General features: G+C 37.5%; 1 protein-coding gene across 1 annotated transcript in view; it reads right to left on the bottom strand.

Moving 5' to 3' along the window:
- ITPR2 (inositol 1,4,5-trisphosphate receptor, type 2) overlaps positions 1-21,956 on the bottom strand; it is a 707,773-nt gene that overhangs the window by 346,977 nt on the left and 338,840 nt on the right. The window contains exons 29-30 of the mRNA XM_006866982.1: positions 18,785-19,036; positions 15,645-15,770 (exon numbers count right to left, since the gene is read on the bottom strand). Of these exons, the coding sequence (XP_006867044.1) occupies positions 15,645-15,770; positions 18,785-19,036 (378 nt within the window). The remainder of the gene's footprint in view (positions 1-15,644; positions 15,771-18,784; positions 19,037-21,956) is intronic.

Below are 21,956 nucleotides of genomic sequence, written 5' to 3' on the forward strand. Positions count from 1 at the left end.
AAGTACCCATCAATTGAAGAATGGATAAACAAACTGTGGTACATACACACAATGGAATATTATGCTACCTTGAAGAACAACAAGGAAGCTGTACGCTACCACATAACATGGATGAACCTTGAGGACATTTATTGTTGTTAAGTGTCGTCGAGTCGGTTCCGACCCATAGTGACCTTGAACAGGGTTTCCAAGGCCGTAAATCTTTACGGGAACAGAAAGCCTCATCTTTCTCCCACAGAGCAGCTGGTAGTTTCAAACTGCTGGCCTTGCAGTTTGTAGCCCGATTTGTAACCACTTAGATATATGCACACCAATGTTCATAGAAGCACTACTTACAATAGCAAAAATATGGAGACAACCTAAGTGCCCATCAATTGAAGAATGGATAAACAAACTGTGTTACATACACACAATGGAATATTATGCTACCTTGAAGAACAACAAGGGAGCTATAAGCTACCACATAACATGGATGAACCTTGAGGGCATTATGTTGAGTGAAATTAATTAGTCACAAAAGGAGAAATACTGCATAGGACCACTACTGTAAAAGACTAAGAAAAAGAACCCATACTAAAAGGGGGGTGGGGAGGATATTTTGCTGGTTACTGGTATAGGTTGGTTGGGGTGAGGGGAAGGGAGAGAAGGGAAGGTTGAGCACAAGGTAGGGAATAGACACAGAAGAGTTTGGGTGTTGGGAAGGGGGGCAATACACAAGAGGGGGGAGAGGAATGAAAGAATAAGGCCAATGGGAAAACAATTAGGCAGGTTTGCATGGGCTAAGTGGGACAGAGGTAAATAATGATGTATGGACAATCTTGGAATAACAGGACTCTGGGACACAGGGATTGAGGCATGGTTTGAATGGGTTGTTGTTGTTGAGTGCCATCGAGTCGATTCCGACCAATAGCGACCCTGTATAGAGTTTCCAAAGAGCAGCTGGTGAGCTTGAACCGCCAACCTTGCAGTTCAAACAGCTGGTTTGAATGGGTAAAACGGGGGAAATAATGTTAAGATGCTTGGATGTCTTTTGAATCTGGTTTCCCTTGCATACCATTATAAAACAGACACTTCAGGGGGAGAGAAAAGAATAGCCAGAAATATCACCACAGAAAGCTTGCAAGTCCATCTTCTGCCTACAATTGATTGGAATACCTAAAATGGGGCTACAACTTGCCCAGGGAAGGAGGCTTCCTGCAGAGCCTCTGCATTGCATAAGACCTCAGGTGGACTCCTGAACCCCATCCAGAATCTTCTGAGGTGCAAAATTTCCACTGGAAAGGACAAGCAGACCAGCCTGCAGTGGCTAGAAGAGCAGAAGACACTGCTTGTAAGAAAGACTGACAGGAAAAATACAAAACAATAACGGAAGTCCAACTAACTACTACAAGAACAAGCAAGTTGCTCACCCAGGAGACATCAAGGCAAGTGGTCAGGTCCCCTCAGGATAAACTCCCTTCCAAGACTTAGTCTCAAGGGGAATACAGGAGCAGACATGCCTTCTGACTGGTGACCATGTTGGTCACGGATAAGGGGAAGCGAGGGAAAAACAACAATGAAGCTGCAAGCTAAGTCCTACCACGTTCAATAGACTCCTGTGAAGCCGGGTGGAGACCTGGTTGGTCAGCAGTATGGCAAGACCTGGGGACTCCTGAGCCCAGAGTCAATGACATAGCCACACTGAGGGTTAGAAATGCAAAGGTAGACGTTTTGTTGCAAAAGGAGGGGAGTGGCTGACTCTGCAGTCCAGGAGCGGAGGTCCCTGGGACCATCAAGGGAGAAGAGCAGAGTGTGAGACCCTACCAAGAGAAACAACGATGCCAGAGATGGAGGCAGAGCCGATGATGTAGCAAGATGGATCAACTGGGGACTCTAGACCCAGAGAGGGAGAGGGGCTTTGTGCTGACGACCAGGGGGTAGGCTTGTAAGGTATACCCTTTGGTTGGTGGATGATGCATGGAGGGGATTGTAACCATGGCAATGAAATGATATACGATAGGATAAATATAAAGCAATGTTCTCCCATGTAAACTATTACATAATTCACAATAAAACATTTTAAAAAAAGATGTATTGATATGAACTCAGCATCCCTATATAGGGTTTCTAAAGAAGCTCTGGTAGTGTAGTGGTTACGAATCTGACTGCTAACCTCAAGGTCAGTAGTTCAAAACTACCAGTGGTTCTGTGGGAGAAAGAAGAAACTTTCTGCTCCCATAACGATTTACAGCCTCAGAAATCTTATGCAGGATCACTAAGAACTGACTCCAGGGTACACCACCACCACCACCATAGGGATCTGGGGAGTGGCTGGTGAGTTTGAACCGCCAACAGTGTGATTTGAACTGACTTTGCAATCCAGCACATTTAACCCACAGCACCACACATGTTTTATCATGATAAAACATATAGAATCATTAATAAAGTAAAGGCAAAATGGCAGTAATGGTTCATCCACCAGGGAAAAACATACACATATAACTATGTAAATTTTAAATTTTTCAGGAAAATAGAAGGTAAAAAACACCCTTATCTTTGTCATTAAAAGACAAATGCTTCTAATATGCTTCTATTATTAGCTTCCAGTTTTTTTCAAATCCTTTATTTTTTAAGTTTGGAAGCATTGTACTAATACTGCAAATATACTGCATGTAGTTAAAAGAGAATAATAAAACCATTTCAAAACAAACAAACAAAAAGGTGTATTGGTAATTACTGGTGATTGGAAAGTGAAGGCAGGAACAAAGAGAAAGGATCAGTAGTTGGAAATTAAGACCTTGGTGATAGAAAAAATGCTGGCGATGGCAGGACAGAATTTTGCAAGACCAATTGCAAATATCTTTATTAAACAACATAAAAGGAAACTATACACATGAACCTCACCAGAAACAATACACAGGAATCAAATTGACAACACATCTGGGAAAAGGTGGTGAAGATGCTCAATATCTTGAGTCAAACAAGGCCTAGGGCCAACAGTGGAACAAACCATCAATTGCTTACATGAAAGTTCAGGCTGAAGGTGAAGAAATTAAAACAAATTCACAAGAGCCAAAATATGACCTTAAACATATCCCACCTGAATTAAAGTCTATCTCAAGAACAGATTAGATGCATTAGATGTTAATCAAAGAAGACATGAAGAGCTGTGGAAAGACATCAAGATCATCATAAGAAAGCAAAATATTATTAAAAGGATAGGAAAGAAAGAAACAACAAAAATGGACTTCTGAGAGACTCTAAAATGGGAGAGATGAAGAAATAAAAGAGCTGAACAGGAAATTTCAAAGGGCAGCTTGAGAAGAAAAGGCAAGTAGTATAATGAAATGTTCAAAGACCTGCAGCTAGAAAACCAAAAGTGAAGGATATGATCAGCACTTCTCAAGCTGAAAGAACAGAAGAAAAAATTCAAACTTTGACTTGTGATACTGAAGGATTGTATGGGCAAAATACTGGACAAGGTAGAAAGCATCAAAAGAAGATGGAAAAAATACAGAGTCATTGCATCAAAAAGATTTGGTCAATGTCAATTAATTCAACAGGTAGCATATGATCAAGAAACATGGTACTGAAGGAAGAAGTCTAAACTGCACGTAAGCACTGATGAAAATCAAAGCTCTGGGAATTGATGGAATACAGATTGAAATCTTTCAGCATACTCATCCAACACCGGAGGCTTTCACTCACCTATGCCAAGAAATTTGAAAGAGAGCTACATAGACAACCAATTGTAAGAGAGGTGACTCAGGGAATGTAGAAATCATCAAACAGTATCATTAATATTGCATGCAACTAAAATTTTGCTGAGGATAATTCAGAAACAGCTGCAATAGTAGATACAGGGAACTGCCAGAAATTAAAGGTGATTCAAAAGAGGATGCAGAATTTTGAATATCATTGCTGACATCAGATGTATCTTGGCTAAAAGCAGAGAATACCAAAAAGATGTTTACCTGTGGTTATTGACTATGTAAAGGGTTTAGGCTTTGTGGATCATGACAAACTATGAATAACATTGTGAAGAATGCATATTGCAGAACACTTACTTGTGATCAAGAGGAACTTGTGCATACAAGAGGCAGTAATGCAAACAGAATAAGGAGATATTGAATGGTTTAAAATCAGGAAAGGTGTAAACCAGGGTTGTATCATTTCAACATACTATGGAGTCCTGGTGTGGCACTGTGGGTTAATGTGGGTTAATGGACTGCAAAGTCAGTTTGAACCTCAAAGTTGGTGGTTTAAAACCACCAGTTGCTCTTCGGAAACCCTATACAGGGTCACTATGGATCAGAATCAACTCTATGGCAAACAACAACTACATTCAGTCTGTATGCGTATGCTGAGTAATAATCCAAGAAGCTGGGTTATACAAAGACGAGCATGGCATCAGGATTGGAGGAAGGCTCATTAGCAACCTGCAATATACATATAATATAACCTTGCTTTCTGGAAGCAAAGAGGATCTGGGAAGAAAATCAAAGATTACATCCTTCAATATGGATTGTATCTTAATGTGTAAAGAAAACAAAAATTCTCATAAATGGACCAATAAATAACATCATGATAAATGAAGAAGAAAAGACTGAAGTTATCAAAGACTTCATTTTGCTTGGATCTGCAGTGAACACTCATGGAAGCAATAGTCAAGAGATCAAATAATGTATTGCAACAGATAAATTTATTGCACAAGACTTCTTTAACGTGCTCAAGAGCAAAGATATCAGTTTGAGGACTAAAGTGCACCTGACTAAAGCCATGGTATTTTCAATAGCTTCATATGCATGTGAAAGTTTTGAAACAAATAAGGAAGACTGTAGAAGAACTGATGCATTTGAGCTACGGTACTGGAGAAGAATAATGAGAGTACCACAGACTTACAGGAAAACAAACAAATCTGTGTTGGAAGAAATACAGATAGAATGCTCCTTAGAAGCCTGGATGTCCAGACATTCTCCTTTCATATTATCAAGACATAGTATCAGAAGAAACCAGTCCCTCGAGAAGGACATTATGCACGTATAAAGTAGAGGGTCAATAAAAAAGAGGAAGACCCCCAGCAAGATGGATTGGCACATGGCAGCAACAATGGGCTCAAGCATTGCAACAATTGTGAGGATGGCACAGGACCAGATAGTGTTTTGTTCTCTTATGCACAGGGACACTATGAGTTGCAACTAACTTGATGGTACCTAACAACAACAACATGGACTGTCAGAAGAACAAACAAATCTCTGCTGGAAGAAGTAATGTCAGAATGCTTCTTAGAAGCCAAGATGGTGAGACTTCGTCTCTCATGTTTCAGACATGTTATCAAAAGGGACTAGTCCTTAGAGAATGCCATTATGCTTGGTAAAACGGAGGGTAAGTGAAAAATAGGAAGATCCGCAATGAAATGGATTGGTATATAGTGGAAGCAGCAATGGGCTCAAACGTAGCAGCAATAGTGAGGATGGCACATGACCAGGCAGTGTTTCATTCTGTTGTGCATAGTGTCATATCAGACTTGACAGTACCAAACAAGTCACATGTGCTTACTGAGTACTTGAAATATGGTTAGAAAAACTGACTAACTTAATTTATAATCTATTTTACCTTGTTAAAATCTAAATTTCAATAGTCACCAAAGATATGTTACTAGATTCTAAAGACACGCGTGTCTAGCAACATATCTTTGGTCTTAAAGATCAAGGATCACAAACCCTAAGGATAAATTTAGTATTCCTTAAATATATAATCAAAATGTTCCTCTAAATATCTGAGGTGATGTCGTTGTTGTTAAGTGCCATTGAGTCAATTCCAACCCAGAGCGACCCTGTATAGGATTTCCAAGGAGCAGATGGTGAACTTGAACCACCAACCTTGCAGTTCAAACGACATTTCAGTCTGACACATTAGCCCACAGTACCACACCAGGACTCTGAGATGAGGTGATATTACCTGTTTGTTTTTATTTGCATTCTTGCATTTGTAAGGCCAAAATTTTTTCCAGGAAATGCTTACTATATCTCCTTTTAAAAACATGTAATTATTTTCTTAGTTCTACTAACTTTCTGAGAAGTGTAAATTCATTTGATTTTTTTAAAAATAGCATTTTTCTTAACTCAATATATGTTGCTGTTGGGTGTCACTGAGTCATTTTTGTGACAGAGTAGAACTGTGATAAAGTAGAACTGCTCTCTAGGGTTTTCTTGCCTGTAAACTTGAAAAGAGCAGATTACCAGTTCTGTTTCTTGAAAAGCCTCTGGGTGGGTTGTAACTGACAATTTTTTGTTAGCAGACAAGTGCTTAACCACTGTACCACCAGGGTTCCTTAATTCAATATCATATACTAATTGTAAGAACCCTGAAAATACAGAAAAAATTATAAGGTAACAACATATCTTTCCTCTAATTTTTTTACCATGTCATAAATATCTTACTTGGACTACTGGTGTGGCGCTGTAGGATAAGCACTGGATTCTGAACCACAAGGTCAGAGGTTCAAACCTACCAGCTGTTCCTCGGAAACCCTGTTCAGGTTCACTGAGTCAGAGTTGACTTGAAGACACTTAACAACATATGTCTTACATAATTGAAATAATTCTGGTTAATTAGTTTTGTATCCTCCTTTTTAAAGTTAGCATTCAATAATTAGTCTGTCTCACATCATAAAATGATTAAAGGTAATCTCAGTGATTCTTATAACATCCATCATTATAAATATAACATCTATAATTAATCTAACCCTTCCCATATTGAATATTTAAGCCATTTTCTCCTATACACCATTATAAAAAGAAGGTGAATATATGTGATCATAAATCCTAGACAGCATTTCTAATTATCTCAGACAGATTCTGAAAAGGAATGAATAAGAAAGTGCAAAGGTTTTGTTTGATTGTTTTTTTAATGCATTACCAAAATACTTTTCAGAAAGACTTCAGAAATGTTTACCATATTTTTATACAAATAACATTCACATTATACACTTTCTATAAACCACACCCTTCCCCCAAAGTATTTTCATAAGCATACATACTATGCTAATTTTTACAGCAACATGCATGAAAAAAATCAGCAAAGCATAGTAAGGGCTGTGTTTTGTGTAAATATACAGTACTCTCATCAGCAGGGTATCTTATTGAGCCATCATCAACATTCAGTATTAGCTTTTTACTGTTGTAGCTTAAATAGTTTGGAATGGGATCCTCCATATATTAAAAAAATCTCCATATTTTAAAAAGTGTGATTTGGGCTATTTAATTCATTCCAATGATGTGTTGACTGTATTCTCTACCACATTTACTTTGTTTTAAAATTCAGTTTTTAAATTTTTTTTTTTTCATTTCAGATGCTTGTATATTTATTTATTTATTTATTCTACAAATATTTACAGAGAATTTCCTATGTGCCAGGTGTTGCTGTAGGGTCAGGTATGCAAGTCAGCTTCAAATAGTTAATGGAGAAAATTCCATTATCTTCTTATTCCATTTTCCACAAACTGTTTGACATCCCCTGATTACAGTAGTGAACAAAACAAACCAAATTCCTGTTACTTGCTTGTTTATAACAAAGCAAGAAAAGGGGAGAGTAGAGAGACAAGGTTGCTATCTTATCTAGTGTAGTCAGTGAAGGCTTCTCTGGATATTTGATTTTAAGCAGGGACCAAAAAGAAGACCATAAAGTCAAAAGGGTATTTGAAAGAAGAACGTGACAGGCAAATGCAAAGGGTCTGAGATAAGAACACTGACTTACTTCAGGAGCAACAAGAAGGCCAGAGGAGATGGAACCCTGAGTGAGCTAGAGGGAGATTAAAGGACATTGGGAAAGGTATAGGAGAAAGACAGGCCAAGTCACATAATAGTTACACTCTTGAAAATTTTTGGAGGAATCTGAGGAGATGAGTGACTCCAGTAGAAAACCTCATACAGAGAGTGGAGAAAGGGGCCAAGAACAGACGCAGGGAAACAAATTACGAGATGCTTGCAATCATCCAGATAAGACATAATGGTACCTTGGCACAGAGTGATAGCAATTGAAATATTCAGAAGTGGTCATTTTGTGGTATTGAAAGTTAGAGCTTGCAGAATTTGATAGAGGACTGGATTTAGAGTATAAGAAAATAAGATTTACAGATACCGGGAAGATTTTGCATCAGAACCACTACATTTGATTAATAGATTTACCATTTATTGAAATCAAAAGAACTTGAGAAGGACTTATTATGCAGTTTGGAAGGGGAGTGAATAAAGGGTTTGAGTTGAGAAATGCTAAATTTGATGTGCATATGAGATAGTCAAGTGCAGATGTCATATAAGCAGTTGGGTATGTGAGAAAGAGCATCAGGGAAGGGTCAAACTTCAGTCAGCAGCCTGATTTTAAACTCATGAATGGACAGAATTAGAAAGTCAGTGACAGCAGAGAAAAAAGGGAAAGAAGTGCCTGGGTTGAGCCTGATGCACTCCAATCTGTAAAGCCTGATGCACTCCAATCTGTAAAGCCTGATGCACTCCAATCTGTAAAGACTGGAGGATTGTGGAGGAAATGGCAAAACATACTGAGAAGCAGCAAACAGAGCAGGACTGACAATCCTGGGGTCCAAGTGTAGAAACATATCAAGAAAGTACTAATCAACTATGATAAATGCTGCCAATAATTTGAAGAGTATAAAGAATAATGCAGAACAGAGAGCAATCAATCATCTATGCAGAATAGCCAAACAAATATTCATTCTAGGTGGGTACCACCATTATAATTCATCATGAAATTTAAACAAGCAAGGAACTACACAAAGAATAACATTTATAGAATACTGGGCACTTCTTCATTTCCCTGAAATGCTAGTTAACAAGGCCTTATAAAAAGAATCTTTAAAAAGAGACATTTCATCCGTTCATTTAACTTCAAGAAAGCCAAGAAATTTATAAGGTCAAACAATAAGAAACCCTATCCAGTCCTATCAAATTAAAGAACTAAGAAAGTGTGTCTCAAAATTCTTTCTTTAATCCTACCTACTAACCTTTTGGTAAGCTAAATAAAGACAGAGAATAACTAGAATTATCTATCTGAATATCTAGTTAATTTTGTTTTTGTTGTGTACTGCTGAGTTGGTGCGAACTCAAAGCAATATTATATACGGTTTCTGAATAGCGATTGGTGGGTTTGAACCACTGACCTTGTGGTTTTCAGTCTAGTGCTTATCCTACAGTGCCACACCAGTATTCTGTTTATATTGTTAAACAATGACTTATTGGACAATGATACGACTTGACATATGTGCGCCTCCTAAGGTATTTACTGCATCTAATTTCATTCTATCAATATATCACTTAAAGTACTTTTATCATTATTCAAAAACAAACAACATATAGCTGTTGAGTTGATTTTTAACTCATGGCAACCCATGTGTTACAGAGCAGATAAAGTTTTGGGGTGGTTTTTTTGGCAATAATCTCTACAGAAGTGGATCAACAGGATGTTTTTCCTTGACACTATTGGGTGGGTTTAAATTACCAACCTCTCAATTAATGACCTTTCACAAACCTTCTTGAAATTGATGGAAATGTTGACAACATTTTCCAAAAGAAAACAAAAATCTGAGTCTATCACTGACCATTGTTCACCCACCACCATGAGCTTTCTAATAATAAATCACCTGATGACTTATCTTTGCAGTCTAAAACCCAAAAAGACATTTCTGCCGCACAAACACCAATCTAGCTGCATTGGAACATAGATCAAAGTGAGCTGTCATTAAATACCCAGAAAGACACTGAAACCAACTTTTTGCATGGCTCTAAAAGCATTTCTGCTTCTCTCAATCTGGTATACGTACAGAGTAACTATGCTGTTGCTACCTGGAAATCAGAATGGAATAAGTATGCAAAATAATCTAGTACTAGTCTGGCACTGTAGGATAAGCACTAGACAGCTAGGCACAAAATTGGTAGTTCAAACCCACCAGTTACTTCTCGGAAATGGCTATTAGTCAGAACAGACTCAGTGGCACTTAACAATAACAACAAAACCCATTAACTGAGTCCTGGTGTGGCACTGTAAGATAAGCACTGAACTTCTAACCACAGCTTCGTGGTCCAACCACTAGCCACTTCTAGAAAACACTACACAGGGTTGCAGCAGCAACAAGTTTATTAACAGAATCTCTCAGTGAAAATATTCTTGTACAAGTTTCAAATGAATAATGAAAAGGGGGTACAAACAGGAAAATCAGATACAAATTAAAATGGCTCCTGTGAGCACTTTACTCAAGAGCAATCAGCAAGGACCTGGTAAGTGCTGATTCAAGAAACCCACAAAAAAGAATACAGGTGGAAGGTGGGATGAACACAATCACGTATCAGTAATCCACTTGCCTTTTAAACAGGATTGTTCTTTAAATTTGTTCTTCAATTATATAGTCATCTGCCTTGCATTGGCTGGATGCACCCTGACTGACATACTGGCTTCAATCCTGAATGTCTTTAAACAGAAACACTAACAAATTACTGGGAATGCAGAAGTGTGTTGAAAACAAGGAGCCCAGAAACCATATCAGAAAAAGAGCCACTTGGAAGGTGTGGAGGAAATAATGGAAGACATGAGAATTATCACGAAGCTACTGTGGAAAAAGCACAGGATTAGGCTGCAGCCAATTACCCAGATCTGTAATTGGCCTATGCTGGCAAATTAAGCTCTCTTAGACCCCAGGGGAAAATCACAAGGCCAAACTAAATGATCTGAGATTCCTTTAAGTTGTTTAACTTTATCATTTCATTGTAGATCAATAGTTAGGAAAGTATGCTGCTTACAGTGAGCAACTAAATTTTGGCTGCACTCAATTGCTCTATGCTAATGGAGCAGGAGACCTGGCGTGGCACTGTGGGCTAATGTGCTGGACTGCAAAGTCAGTTTGAACCATAAGGTCAGCGGTTCAAGTTCATCAGCTGCTCCTTGGAAACCCTATGGGAAACATTATGGGTCAGAACCAACTCAGAGGCACTTAACAACAACAACAATGGAGTAGGCAGACATGATAATAAGTTAATACTTAAAATAAATAAAACCTGACTCAATATAAGAGCTTTTAACAACTACACTTGTTCAATAGTGAAGCCAGCTGCCTAAAAGAATTGCAAGACCTTTTGTTATTCCAGTATTTCATTACCTTGCCTTAACATCTGAGTTTAATCCATCTCATGCATGGCTACTTATGTCAGCTCATTGTTGTGTATGTTCAACTTCATAGACATGCTTTTAGATTTTACCTATGCTGGATTATCTCCCTTTGGTTATCCCCAGCATTACTATTCGGTATAGGTTCTGGGGAAGCTTCATGAGAAAGCTTATAAGACAATTAAATTTCGTAGAACCTTTAAATGATACTGTTAATGATATTACCAATCCTTTTACTATTTGCCACACACTAGAAGCTTTATATGCATTGTCTCATTGACTCTTCCCAGTAACCCTATGAATGTGCTATGATTGCATTAATTTTACAAATGAAAGTTAACTAGTCTAAGAGAGCTGAGCTAATCAGAGCCAGAGTCTATAATTGAGCTCTGGCCTGGCTAATCCTCTGAAACCCCTACTCTTATCCACCACACTCTAATACCATGGAAACTATGGGGATGGAGCCCAGAAATCTGTTTCAACAAGTCCTCAAGTTAACTCTGATAGACGCTAACATGTGAGTATTACTATACTACTGAATGGCATAGTGGGTTACCTTTGGAATGGCCCATAGGTTATCCTTTGAGCAATTAGCCGCAGGGTTGTTGTTGTTAAGTGCTGACAAGTCAGTTACCACTCACAGCCACCCTGTATAGGGTTTTCAAGGAGCAGTTGGTGAGTTTGAATGACCAACATTGTTGTTCAAAATGACCTTGTGACCCAGTGCTTTATCCCACAGCACCATACCAGTTTGCAGACTCCAAACCTCAGGGTAGGGGGTTCAAATTCATCCACCACTCTGTGGGTGAAAGATGAGGCCTTTCTACTCTTGAGAGAGATTTATAGCCTCAGAAACCCTATACAGGGTCACTATGAGTCAGAACTGATTCAATGGTACACAAGAACAACACTACATTTCGACAAATCATTATTAATAAAATATTTGCTTAGAAGACTATATTGTACATATTTAGCCATACTTTTTTATAACTTGAATTGGAAATTTGGTGGTGATGCCTTAATCTTTCTTCAGAGGAAGAGAGAGACAGATCCTAAATATGGAAAAGTCAGACTTTCTTTTTCTTCCCTGAAACAACAAAAGTTGTCCCCTATTAACCCCAATGAAGATTTAGAGAACTATTGCTTTAATATATAATAAAAAGAGAAATGGGAGGGAAGGAAAGAAACAAATACCTTAATAGAACAGCTAAACTGTTGTATTCAGACATGATGAGTGAAAAGACCTAGTGAAAGTTCTCTGAGTCCTTTGTATAATAAGTAACATTAACTGTCTACCTCATCAAAATGATTAAAATACTTGTAACATGCATATTCTTTTTTTTTTTTCCAGAAAAGACAAATACCTGTATATATTTGCCTTATGAATACATCAGTGCAAAAAAGTGCTCCCACGCAGGTGGAAGTTATCATTTGCTCTCTTGGTTTAAAAAATTAAAAAAAAAAAAAAGAAAGAAACACTTGGTGTTACAGCTCATGCTGCCTAGAATGTGACCTTGGTCTTTTTCAAACTTATCTTTGGTCTGTAGCACTGTGCAACTCTGCAAATCACTCCATAATCTCTTTAATATCTTCCTGCACGTGCAATTTTAAAGCTCAGTCATCGGCATATAAGTCATCCGTTACTGAAGGTCTCTGGAAATACTTGGAGTCAGTCAGACACAAGGACATTTACAAGGTCGATGGAGTAAATGTGAAAGGTATGTACAGTCTATAAAGAAAAAAGTTTTCACCACATGTGCAAATTTATCTGAGAAATTTCTAAAAGGCAATGAGTCGCCTCAGTTTTATAGAAGTGAAGTAAATAGGAACTGCCTTAATTCATACATGCTTGACTCTACCAATGACCTCACTCACTACAATACCAAAACCCATAAAACCATTGCCATCAAATCAATTCCATCTCATTCTAAGTAACATTGTTGTTGTTATTGTTAAGTGCCCTCAAGTTGGTTCCAACTCCTAATGACCTGTATAGGGTTTCCAAAGAGCGGCTAGTGAGTTTCAACCACCAACCCTTATGATTCAAACTGCCCTTGCAGTCCAGTGCATTAACCCACAGTGCCACACCAGGACTCCTAAACAACACTACACCCACCAGATGAAAATAATCAGATTTCACTTGGAAACCTCACCTAAATAAAAAGAGTACCTGGGACCAGGCTTTCTGGTTAGGATAGAAACACCAGAACACCCAAGATCATGGTCCTTAGTCACCCATAAAGTCTGTAAATGAACTCACTCCCTCTTAGCTCAATTATCACTAAACAATGGCTAATAAGAGGAATGCAAGTGAGGTACACACATCTTAGAATAATCAAGTATTTGAGATCTAAAGGGCAGCATTTGCCCAAGAACAAAGTTGAGAAGAGTTAGGAAAGAAAGAGGAATGGAAACATGAAACACAGGGAGGAAGTGGGAAAAGTGCTATTACATTCCATGAGATGAAGCAAAATGTTTATGATTGCTGAATGTAAAATTGATGGTCTACTCTGTAACTCTTCACCCAATTCACAATTTAAAAAAAAAAGCATCCGTGGAGTGGCATAATGTATGGTTTGAAGGTTGCTCTCAGATCTACAGTTAATGGTACAGTAGATCCACTTTGTCCTCCCGCCTTCTAGACTAGCTAATATCTAGTCATCAGTTCCATTCCTGTAAGATAGTAGACATATGGACCTCACTAATCCCTCTTTCCAAGCACAACTGAGTCCCATGCAAAACTTCCCTAGCACTCAGAACACGCGGGAAAGACAAAGGTACTGAGACAGATTATCCTAATTTAAGATAGGTCTAAGTTAACTACATACTATCTTCTAAGATCCAACATTACTCAAAATTATATCTCATAACTTTCAAAGGAAAAAAAAACAAGACAGAAAGAAAGAAAAAAGCTAAAATAAGGGGCACACAAATATACGTGCGGCAATCAAAATGTAAATCAAAGGTTAAACTATATTAAAGTAAATTAAATGTTACCTAAGGAGCTCTGGTAGCGTAGTGGTTATGAATCGGGCTGCAAACCTCAGGGACAGCAGTTCAAAACTACCAGCTGTTCCGCGGGAGAAAGATGAGGCTTTCTGCTTCCGTAAAGATTTACAGCCTCGGAAACCCTGTACAGGGTCACTATGAATCAGAACCAACTCCACGGCACATAACAACAACAACAACAACTAAGAAAATGAAGCAGTCGTTGTGGCCCCATGATTAAGCACTCAGCAGCTAACCTTAAGGTAAATGATTCGACCCTACCAGCCACTCTGCAGGAGAAAGATGTGACAGTCTGCTTCCATAAAGATTTACAGCCTTAGAAACCCTAGGGGCAATTCTACCCTGTCCTATAGGGTCATGATGCATCAGAATTGACTTGTTGACACTGGGTTTGGTTTTTTAATCAAGAAAATGGAGCCATGGTAGCATAGTAGTTAAAGTGCTTAGCTGAAACTGAAAGGTTAGTGGTTCAAAACCACCAGCTCCTCTATAGGAGAAAATGTGTCAGTCAGCTTTATAAAGATATACAGCCTTGGGAATCTTATGGGACAGTTCTACTCTGTCATGGGCAGCTATTGTAGGATTCAATGGCAGTGGGTTTAATTTGGGTTTGGTTATCAAGAAAATGATTTCCTTCATTCATTCATTCATTCATGTGTTGTTTTTGTTGCCAGGGACCATAGAGTCGGTTCTGACTCATGGTGACCCTGCACAGGGTTTCAGAGGAGTGGCTGTTGGATTTGAACCTCTAATGTTGCAGTTAGCAGTCCAGTGTATATTCTATAGCACCACACCAGGACCCTATTCATTCACTTAATCAAGATTATTGGAACAATAACATATGCCAGGCAGTGTTTAGAAAATAACATCCAGATCCACACTTTCTCTTCAGTTCCCCTCAAAATAAAAAAATAAAGCAAGAGGAAATAGATTCAAAGGAAAACACAGTACGTATCACCTTGAAATGAGTGAAACCCACCAGATGACTAAATTACTAAAGCACACTTCTATGGAAGATTGAATAGGAAACAGCAGACAACAGTAAGCTCTGAGTAGTTGGGCCAAGTAGTTTGGCTATATGTGTCAAAGAGCAGGTGTCAAGACTTCCTAAGGTTGTCTCCATTTATAACTTGGAATTACATGCGTACATAGTATGATGTTGAGTAAAAATTGATCTCTGCCATGTGTCTTCTCTAGACAATGTAAAAAGAATACCAAAATTACATTAAAGAACAGACAGAATAAGTTGTAAAGGTAAAAACGAACTTTATCTGTTGTTAGAAACACTGCATTTTATGCTTATACACTCATTGAGTATTATTACATTATCATGAATGTGATGTAGTAAATTAAATGGTAGTAGGTTTAATTTAAAAATTTCATAAAGATATATATATACTATTCAGTCAAAATACATATTGATAGCTCGACTCAACTACTTTATTAAACATGAATTAGTATATTGTGGATCAAATGCTTACCCTTGCCATATCCACCAAGAAGTTCTCGAATAATTTCCAGATGTGGTTACTAGTGTAAATTTCTTTCATTTCCACTTCAGTATCAACGTAGCAGTGATTAACAAAGTTCACATAAGCAATTTTAACCTGTACAAATTTCAAATACATAAAAGGTATTTTGAATTGTGTTCAAATATCAGTCATGAAAGATCCTAAAATGGACTACGGTAAACATGTTTTGTTGTCTGCCTAGACAACAATCCCATTCCCCATATTTTATGAAGATACACTTCTCCTTGCACCAACAGCCCCATTTCCATAGATTTGACCTAGAACCCCATTACCATAGACCCAGTGATGAGTGTGAGAATGGGCATGAGACACTGGAAGTCAAAATCACTCTCTTTCCCCCATTCTTACTAGTGATGCTGAAGTAGAATAAGGAAAATCTGAATTACAAGAAGTCAATTTCTCCACATAGCTTGAGCAAAATTATGCTCAGAAGGAGAGAATAAGGCAAAAACACAGAAGGACAACAGACAAGAGATGGAAAGAATTCTAACATTGTTTGAACCTCCAAACATATTTGAAGAACTCTTCTATTTCCCTTTTTTATTTAGATGTAGAGTCCTAATAGAATGTTTAATTATATTTAATAAATAACACTTTATTGTCATTCAACAATATTTCAATTACTATAAAAAACAAAAGACCACACCTATTGTTATTGAGTTGAGTCCAACTCATAGTGACCCTGTATAGGGTTTCCGAGGGTTCTCCCACGGAAAGGTGCTGACTTTATGATTAGTAGTCCAGTGTTTATCATACAGTACCACCAAGACTCCAATATATCAAGTGGAAAAAACTAGCCCATTGTCGTGAAGTTGATTCTTAAGCTATAAGGTCTTTACAGAAGAAGCAGACAGCCTCATTCTTCTCCTGCAGAGAAGCTGGTGAATTTGAACAGCCCACTTTGCAGTGAGCAGCCCAATGCCTAGCCCATAGCACCACCAGGGTTCCTTAGGGTACATGTTGTTGTTAAGTGGCGTCGAGTCTGTTCCGGCTCATAATGACCCTGTATAGGGTTTCCACGGAGTGTCTAGTGAGTTTGAACCACCGACTTTGCAGTTCAAACTGACCTTGTGGTCCAGTGCATTATCCTGCAGCACCACACCAGGATTCCTTAGAGTGCCTAGGGCAGTTGTTGTATTGTTTGTTTTCTTTTCTTTCTTTTTTAAGTTATAAAAATCTGATGAAAGCTATCAATCCTCTTGCCCAAACAATGGGTACACATAAAAATAATATAAATAGCTTCTGGTGATTGATGTAATCCAAGTTAGATGCACAAGAATTATGGGGCCAGATTTCATGCCAATAGTATTTATATCTAATTGGCTTAGGGGTAAAACAAAACTCCAAGACTATGTCAAGGACTGATCCTAGCATAGGGAGGCATCTGAGCCATTCAGCACATCATCATCATCAATATGACTGTCTTTACTAGATGTAAAACACTCTCAACACTTTGTATAGCACATACCTCAACACTTTGTATAGGTATGCACTAGACTTCTTTCACTTTAAAATAGTTGAAACCAAAGCTAATAAGGTTATGTAACCTGTTAGGAGTCACACAGCTAGGAAGTAACATCCCAGGATTCCAACTCAATCTTTAATGCATCTATTTATTAATTCAAACATATCTATTGAGTGTGTTTTTGTTGTTAAGTGCCATCTAGTCAGTTCTGACTCATAATGATCCTGTATAGGGATTCCAAAGAGTGGCTGGTGGATGTAAACCACCGACCTTGAAGCTAGTAGTCCAGTACTTGCCCTTCACTGCCACACCAAGAATCAAACTAAAATTAATATAATGGTGAATCGAAACAGACATTATCTTATCCTTATAGAACTAATAAATCTTGGGAAAGTAGGTGAGGAATACAGACATGGTTATCTAATAGAGTTCAGAGGTCAAATTTGAAATTAAAAACTTTTATAATAGATTCAGACTCATGGCATGGCACTGTAGGACAAGAACTGGACTTCTAAACACCATGTCAGCAGTTCAAACATACTGGCTACTCCTTGGAAACCTTACACAAGGCCGCTATGACTCAGAACTGACTCAACAGCACTAAACACCACCAAAAACAACATAATAGACTCTACTAAAGGAAGCCAAGCAAGTCTTCCCTGAGGAAATAAAGCTTGATCAAGGTCTAGAGGATCAAGAGGAGTTAATTAGATAAAGGGGAGGGACAATATGTAGCCAAATATAATAAGTAACTTCAAAGACCTCAAATAAGGATAAAACCTTGGATTTAATCACTATGCTGTATTCCTCTCTATGTGTTATCTTATTTCAATCTAATTCAGACCATACACTGCCCTTAGTATGAAATGTCAGCAATTCAACAAAATTTCATAAAAACATACTTTCACTTTCATCATTAACAAGATTACCTTATGTTACTGTGATATAAAATGTGGGGTTTTATGTTGTATCAGTGTATCACACTATGAACTTTGCAATAATACACAATGAAAAAAAAAAAAAAGAAAGAAATTATTACAATGTACATTCCTGGAAATCTCCTTAATAGAATCATTTGACAGACAATCAGCTTCTGCTGAGTTCTAAAATCAGAGCTGAACCAGGGCAGAGAGTAAAAGATGTGTTATTGAAGCAAAATATACGTTCATATATTCAAGAAAGAAGGATAGTTCATGAATCAATACATACCTGTAGAGTTTAATATGAGGTTCTGCACCACACTATTCTAGCATCTCCAAATCAATGAGCATGAATTATTTATGAAGCATCTAGTTTATGCTCAAAAACATACTAGAGATTACAAGTCAAGTTTTTTTAGTTTGATCACAAAGTCATACTTGGAATTCGAGAGTCTTAGGTTGTAGCTTCCAGTAAACCAGTATTGACTATATTTTTAAAAAGGTTTATTCTCATTTATAACTTCTTATAGAATTAATACATAAAGCTATTCATACCATTTTAAATTTTCTAAGTATACAGGTAAATACAATTCCTTGGCTAAATATATTATTTCATTATAAATATATTACTGTGGTGAACTGCTGGTACTTAAGAACTTTAAAGAAATAATAATCTTCCAGTTGCTAGCTTTTGAAAGACCTACCTCAGGGATGCAGTCATCATTGGTCACCACCCTGACTATGTCATCTAGGGGCAGAAGGGAATTACATTTGATTTCAGTATAAACATTTTTCCCCTCTGTGCAGGCCGCCAGCAATTCCACAAGTGTGATGTGGTAGGCTAAGGGTCCACTCTCGTCGCCTCGGTCTCTCTCTGAACACATCATATGGAGAAGGATGGGAAACGATGCTCGATCATTGTAAAATATCAGAACATCTTCCCCTCCATTTATCAACTGAAATGATTTTAAAAAAAAAAAAATTACATAGTAATGCAAATGTTTATCCTCACAGTTATTGCCAAAGACTTAGTCTATCTGAAAACACAATCATCTCTCTTAAAAACATAGATAATATTACTAAAGCTGTTTATGTCAAGACAGGATGGCAAAAAGAGTCAAAAAGGCAATAGTCACATGCCAAGTGATCAGTTAGGAATGTTATCAAAAGCAGTCAGGGAGCTATGGAAGATGTTGGTAGGGGCAAGACATAAATGGTATCCATGATAATGAATTGCATATGTGAGTGACTCACTGAAATTAAACTCCAAAATAATAACATTATTTCCTCTACTTCTAATTTCTCATGCCAAAGTATGAGAAATACTGTAACTCAAGTACTGTTGCTATTATTGTTAAATTGGCTTTGAGTCAGTTCCGAATCACAGTGACCCTGTATAGAGTTTCTGAGACTTTAAATCTTTGCAGGAGCAGAAAGCCTCATATTTCTCTTGCAGAGTGGCTGGTTAGTTTGAACCGCTGACCCTAGAGTTTTTAGTATAATGCTTTACCCACTCAGTCACTGTACTCCCTGTTTTGCCAAAATCAGTAGTTCTATCAGAGAAAGTATGTTGCTTCTATTCATCACTACTTTGTCTGAGTCTGAACATAAAAAGCAGAATAAAAGATCTGGTGTGGCACTGTGGGATAAAGTACTGGACTGCAAGGTGAGTTTGAATCACAAGGTTGGTGGTTCAAATCCACAAGTTGCTCCTCAGAAACCGTCCGTATACAGAGTTGCTATGAGTCAGAACTGACTCAACGGCACATAACAACATCATATTTCAATAGTGACTGAAGAAGTAAAAAACCATATTGAGCTCAATGCTACAAAATCTAGGAATTTCTTTGTCATGATAGTATCAGTTAAGAATGGAGGTAGGAGAATCCATGGGATAAATGAGAAGAAAAAGAAGACATTTTGAAAAGAAAGAAAAATAAATGAATAAGTAGAGATTTATAGGATATAAATTTTCCTTTCCATTTTGTTCATATAATCATAGTGGAGAATTATAGCAGGTTGCAGTTTTAAACCCCTAACTCAATAATGTCTTATTGCTTTTTCTATCACCAGTACCAATATTTTAATCCCAAAGTGAAAATTTTGGTAGGCACAGTACAGTGTTTTCTATATTTAAATTGATAATATACTTTAAATAGAAAGCTTTTTTGAGAGATTACATGTGTCAAAAATGGCATATGATATAGAGAAGTAATGTAAGAAGGCAAACATTTATTTGCACATATAAGCACTTCATTTAATAAGTCAATTGTTGTTGTTGTTAAGTGCTGTTAAGAAGTTGCAACTTATAACAATCCTGTATAGGGTTTCCAAGAAGGGGCTGGTGGGTTTGAATTGCTGACATTGTGGTTAGTAGTACAGTGCTTATCCACACCAGGACTGGCTTAAATATTTTAGGCTTTCAGATTTTAATTCTTTCCTTGGAAATTCTAAATTAAAAAATTAAATTATGTCCCAATTTTCTGGGCAATGAAAAACTAATATGAATTTAAAAGCTCATAAGAAAAAAGCAAATTTCAAACTTAAAATGTTTAAAAGGAATTTAAATTTAAAACGCCAAGGCTTTAAACTGAATTAATGCTAAGATTCTTGATTTTTATTTGTGGGGGTACTTTTTCTTGTGAATTGAGTGAAGGTTTACAAAGTAGACATCAGTTTACATTCAACAACACATATACTTTGCTTCATTTCAATGACTACAGTCCCCTCCGTGCAACTATAGTAATTCCACATCGACTCTATTTCTTACTTCCATTCCAACCTCCTTTCCAACTTTTCTGAACTTTGTCCTTAAGTAAATGTTGCCCTTTTGATCTTGAATGGTTGACAATCCCACAGTGAGCACACCTTACTTACTTGTGACCCCATCTACTGCTTGGCTAAAAATTGACCAGAAGAATGAGTCCCCAGTCTTTTTTTTTTGTCATTTTGCATTTTGTTCCACATTCTCCCCACTAGGACCTTATGTGATTCCTTTCAGAGCAATTGGTAGTGGTGGTGGGTACCATGTAGCTCTTCTGGCCACAGAATCGTGAAGACTGATGTTCACATGTTTCATTAGTCCATTGGACTAGTAGATTTCAAGCATCTTCAGTTTTATCACTCTTCACTTTTCCACACATGGAAAGACCAATAGTTGCACCTTAGATGACCACTCAGGAGTTTTAAGATCCCAGTCGCTACTCACCAAAGTAGGATGTAGAACTGTAGACTTTGTAGACTGTATTACTCCAGTTGACTATGGTGTCTCATGAGACTATGGTCCTAAGCCCACAAGCCCAGCAACTCATTGCCTCAAGATGTTTGGCAATGTCTAAGGCATTTTCATCATTTTGCTCCTTGTATTCTCCACCACATTCATAGGTGTGTTTGCATCAAAGATATAATTTTAAGATTTCTATGAAGCAGGTAGGACTGTGTTGTATCAATATAGATATCCTCCTCTTTTCTAAATCTAAGGTATGTTGTTGTTACCATTGTTGTTGTTGTGTGCCGTCAAGTCGGTTCCAACTCAAAGTGACCCTGTATAAGGTTTCCAAGAATGACTGGTGGGTTTGAATTGTAGAGCAGTCTAGTGCTTATCCTACAGCGCCACACTAGGGTTCAATCTAAAGTATGTAATCATGAAAATCCCTGAAATCAATATAATCTACTAGATAACTGTTTGGTAGCCAGCCCTGAATGGAGCTGACACAATCCACCCAGTCAACAAAAGCACCATGAGTCATAGAAGCAGTGACTTACCCAAATGGGTTCAAAGCACTGGTAGTTCTGAAAAGTATCTCACTTAGTTCCTAAATATAACTTTCTGATAAATTTCAACATCTAACTTCAAACAAGAACGATCAAAATAAA

This window comes from Chrysochloris asiatica, unplaced genomic scaffold, assembly GCF_000296735.1.
Source record: "Chrysochloris asiatica unplaced genomic scaffold, ChrAsi1.0 scaffold00098, whole genome shotgun sequence".
In the NCBI taxonomy this organism is placed as follows: domain Eukaryota; kingdom Metazoa; phylum Chordata; class Mammalia; order Afrosoricida; family Chrysochloridae; genus Chrysochloris; species Chrysochloris asiatica.